We start from the raw sequence: 5,000 nt of genomic DNA, 5'->3' as shown, positions 1-5,000 counted from the left end.
CAAAGACTGAGACCGCCCACCTTGGCGCCCGCACCATCAGTGTAGTATTCCAAACTGTTACTAGTTGTACTCGTAGTTATGAGTTCTGATATGTATTCATGTTCTTCCTGTAAAGAAATAAAAATTCTATTTTTGACGGTAACATGTATGACGATGTATTTCATTTTATAAGCCTTTTTTTCAGAGTACAAGTTCCCGAAACAGCATTCAAGTGGATATTGAGAGATAACATTCTAAGGTTTTATGTTAGCACTGTTTAACTTTGCTGGACACTGAAGAAATATTCCAATAATTCTTTCACACAGATTAGATGAACAGAAAATTAAAATTATCAATAGATTCTGCCATTAAGTACCCGATGCACTTGGAAGTCACCAGTCTAATATCTGAGAAACTCTTGGAACTGCTTACAGAGAACCAGTGGATTGAAAGCAATAATAAATATAGATAAAAATATTTTGCCCAACTATGTTGCTTTTATCTTTTAAAAGTCGACAGCACACCAAATGTGAACATTGCAGAATAAAAAGCATTTTAAGGGACAGACTCCAAAACCCAGGAAGGAAATTCTACATATATAGAACATTTAAAAAAAATGGTGTGTTTCTTATAAGCGTTTCAACATCATAGATGACTCAGGAAATTCCAAAAAAGTTGCGGAGAGGTTAAATAAACTGTCAATGAAAAGGGGTGGAAAAAATACACTCATTGAAAGGCAGACAGATACACTCACATATGCATGATAATATTATACAGTATATGCCTGTGCTTGTACACCCACAGACAGGCAGGCAGACATACACAAGCATACATATATATATATATATATATATATATATATATATATATGTACATAATTATATATATATATATGTAAACTGTATATATATATATATATATATATATATATATATATATACATATATATGAATATATATATATATATATATATATATATATATATATATATATATATATATATATATATATATATATATATATATATATATATATATATACACATATAAAGACCTCAATAATATTGAATGGCTCATATAGGGGATTGTATCTATTCGCGCATTCTGTACAAGTTTTTTGGTGCCAACTGCCTCCCTCATGAATTAACAAAGATAGAATATATGCACAAAGAGATTTGAGTACGGACAAATTATATATATGTATGTATGTATAGATATATATGTATGTATATTTATATATGTATATATATGCATATATATATATATATATATATATATATATATATATATATATATATATATAGAGAGAGAGAGAGAGAGAGAGAGAGAGAGAGAGAGAGAGAGAGAGAGAGAGAGAGAGAGAGAGAGAGAGAGAGAGAGAGAAATATTTGTATACAGTAGTTATTCATCTATATGTTAATGATTATCATTTATTGTCACCTGATTCCCAATCGACATAAGTTCCCCGCCTCGCTCTCTGCACATGGTCCGAGCTAGATCTCTGGATGCCCGATAGTCATCGAGGACGAGATAGCAAGCGTTCTTCCATCTTTCCCAGTCCTGCTGTTGTGTGGCTCCTTCTTTCCTGTCTGGACATCTGGTTGGAGGGTGTCTCTTGCATCTGGGAACAAGCAGGATCAGGGGAATAAGAACCGAAGGGGCGAAATGCTTTTTGGCTTTAAATAGTAATGGAATCTTTTGCGAGACTGACAGCCATGTTTTCGGATGACATTATAGAAATTAACATGCATACTGTATATATATATATATATATATATATATATATATATATATATATATATATATATATATATATATATATATATATATATATATATATTATACGTGTGTTCATATGTATTCATATGAGCCATACATACCTCTTAATATCTACATTCTCTCTACCTCGGGATCAAAGACCCAAGGAAGAATCAACTTTACGATAATAGCTCCTGGTTGGCCAGGGAATCGAACTCGGTGCCAAGAAACGCAGTGGTTAAAGTCACCTCAGCCTCAGTTTCATGGGCCCGGGTTCAATTCCCTGGCCGACCAGAAGCAATTATCGTAAAGTTGATTCCCCTTTGGGTTTCTGATCTCGAGGTAGAGAGAATCCAGATCTTGAGAAGTATACATGGCTTACTATATACTGTACATATATATATATATATATATATATATATATATATATATATATATATATATATATATATATATGTATATATGTGTGTGTATATATATATATATATATATATATATATATATATATATATATATATATATATATATATATATATATATACAGAGAGAGAGAGAGAGAGAGAGAGAGAGAGAGAGAGAGAGAGAGAGAGAGAGAGAGAGAGGGGGGGGGGATTATTACCTGATATTAACCACTTTGGTAGACGGAAAACAAGTGTTGCAACTGGTAAAGCTACACCGTAAGATACTGGAGGCGAATCCAGGGCAGCTTAACTGTATGATTTGTGAAGATCCCCGATTCGATGGGATACGGCCTTGTCCTTCATCGTATCTGAAAAGAAAAGTTGAAGGAATTGAGTCACATACTGCAGCACAAATGATTTACACTTTTACAGAAGTGATGCCATATTCTAGCGAAGAAAAACTTGGCAATCTACGTATGATATTTTGTTGCCCTATAAAGAAACTAATTTTTTTATCCCTATTAATATACTAATCCCAACTTGAAACCTACTTTATTCTAGCTTGCGTGTTTATGTGCATAGGGAAAACACAATTAGCACAACAAGAAACTGGGCGATATTATACGAGTGTATTTTGGCTGCTTTGACGAAACATTTGAGCTCTATGGAAGCCCCATTTACATCCACCAGATAATACGAAATTACATGAGACATTAACTAATAACAAATTTAAACGCTTATTCGTGTTTTGTCTATGATTCTTCTTCAAGAATATTCATGCTAGAAAACAAAATGTATTACTGAACAGCACAGGCAGGAAACGACAAGAAAGAATAAAAAGCAGGACATAAATTTATGTCAATAAGATAATAAAGGAGATAAAAAGAGGCGTATAATGCACATAATAATGGACTTAGTGGTGGTCAGCATAAACGTCCTTAGTAGAGATAAACTTGAAGACATTGCAGAGTGAGTAGGAGATTCAACGGGTAAAGAAGCGAGCTGCAATTGCATAGGGATAACCTAAAGCTATATAATGGTAGTACTTGTTTAAATCTATTCCTTTTGTATAGACTATTCTAATTTCCCTTAGAAAGTGGCATGCAACAAATCTCAAATATTCGTTTCTTAAATACATTTCCTAATGATAATAGTTGTAATTACATCTTGTATAGAAGAGGGCTGGGGGAGAAAGAAAAAAAAAAGAAACATCCAGTCTATACTACAAGTAGTAATATTACAATAAACAAACGTCATTATATCAATAAGTACTCTACTAATAATGAAGTATACTGAGGTGTTAAAAGGCTTGGGCAAAATAAATAGCCGCGTCTTGGAAGCTTTCGATACCCCGAAATGTTCGTAAGGAAATTCATATTAAGACTTTCGAGTCTTCAACTGCATGAACATTCGGTAATGGAAAATCTTATTTACAAATTCGGTATTCATTTTCTTCTGGCAAGGATTTATTCTTCTAATCTAGTAACATAACTTCAGGAGAAATGCATTATTACATGAATAAAAAATAGAGTACAGTTTAAGACCGAAAAAATGCTAAGCGTAGACTTTTAGCTACATAACTGAAGCAGTTATTTGACATTAGAGATTTAAACAAAATAACTTACTGTATGCCCTATGACTCTCTGATCGATTTTCAACATTCAGTGTGAAAACTTGACATTCGAGCATTGAAATCCTGTAAAGTATTCAGTCTAAATTTATACAGACGTCTTATAAGTGAAAATCTTCTTTTATTTCAATAGCAAAGCCAACACTATTGTTGATAAACATGTAGCATATCAGACAAATATAGAGATTGACTGATGTCGTAGGCATAACTGTCATTTGTTCGAGTATTAAATTCTGGGCTGAGGGAGAAGATATAGACGTATAAATACAACATTTATCAAAAAGTAAGTTGAGTTTAAGAAAAGGAAACAGGGAGTCAAAGGCCGAATATTATTGAAAAAAATAATTAGACTGGATGGGACGAGTATTCCTTAATGAAAAAAGGGATAGGGAGAAGGAGAGGTAGGTTTTTGATAGAGACAAAATGATTTAAAATTATAGAGAAGGCAATAAGTAGAAAAAAAAATGCATAGATGATTGAGGAAGAAAAAAAAAAAGATCTGATCACTGGAACACGATACGAAGAACAACAAAGATCTCATTCCTCTCCGTCACGAATCATTTGCATAAGTGACATAGCTCCAAGGCCGACGTACGAAGTACCACTCTACAATAAGAAAAGATGGGCGAAGAGGCCCTTTGGTTGTTGAGCGATCCTGTGAACATAAATTGCAGGTATTTGCATGATGAAGTACGACACCCGCCGTACAAGGTTTTCTCAGCAAGCCCACGGAACGCACCTATGGCCTCGGGGCTGCAGAGGACCCTTAAACAGCGACCTTCAACTTGACTCCTGGGAATTACGAAGTGCAGGTGATGGTGCATTTTTTTTTCTTTTTTGGTACCACACAAACCTCCCGAAGAGAACACTGATGATGCATGTGTTTGTCGATATGTTTCTTAGCCCTTTGTTTACTCTGCAGAAATGTAAAAATAAAATAAACCATTCATGACTGTATCTTTTTCTTTTTATTTATGACTCTACCATTGCTGGAAGAGTTCTTCAAATCGTCATTATTATGTATCAGCTAGAAAAAACTGCATGTTAACCATATGAAGGTCGTTATTAGCATCTAGAGATACTAAGGAATTACATATACACATACGTATATATATATATATATATATATATATATATATATATATGCATATATATATATATATATATATATATATATATATATATATACTCATAAATACGTGAATAGGTATATGTTAACACACACATTTATAT

General features: G+C 33.0%; 1 protein-coding gene across 1 annotated transcript in view; it reads right to left on the bottom strand.

Moving 5' to 3' along the window:
• LOC137639734 (uncharacterized) overlaps positions 1 to 5,000 on the bottom strand; it is a 199,836-nt gene that overhangs the window by 6,786 nt on the left and 188,050 nt on the right. The window contains exons 5-7 of the mRNA XM_068371980.1: positions 2,356 to 2,505; positions 1,419 to 1,599; positions 1 to 107 (exon numbers count right to left, since the gene is read on the bottom strand). The exon at positions 1 to 107 is cut by the window's left edge and continues 50 nt beyond it. Of these exons, the coding sequence (XP_068228081.1) occupies positions 1 to 107; positions 1,419 to 1,599; positions 2,356 to 2,505 (438 nt within the window). The remainder of the gene's footprint in view (positions 108 to 1,418; positions 1,600 to 2,355; positions 2,506 to 5,000) is intronic.

This window comes from Palaemon carinicauda, chromosome 4, assembly GCF_036898095.1.
Source record: "Palaemon carinicauda isolate YSFRI2023 chromosome 4, ASM3689809v2, whole genome shotgun sequence".
Taxonomy (NCBI): Eukaryota; Metazoa; Arthropoda; class Malacostraca; order Decapoda; family Palaemonidae; genus Palaemon; species Palaemon carinicauda.
The sequence above is the reverse complement of the archived record's forward strand: the minus strand, read 5'-3'. Positions and strand labels throughout refer to the sequence as shown.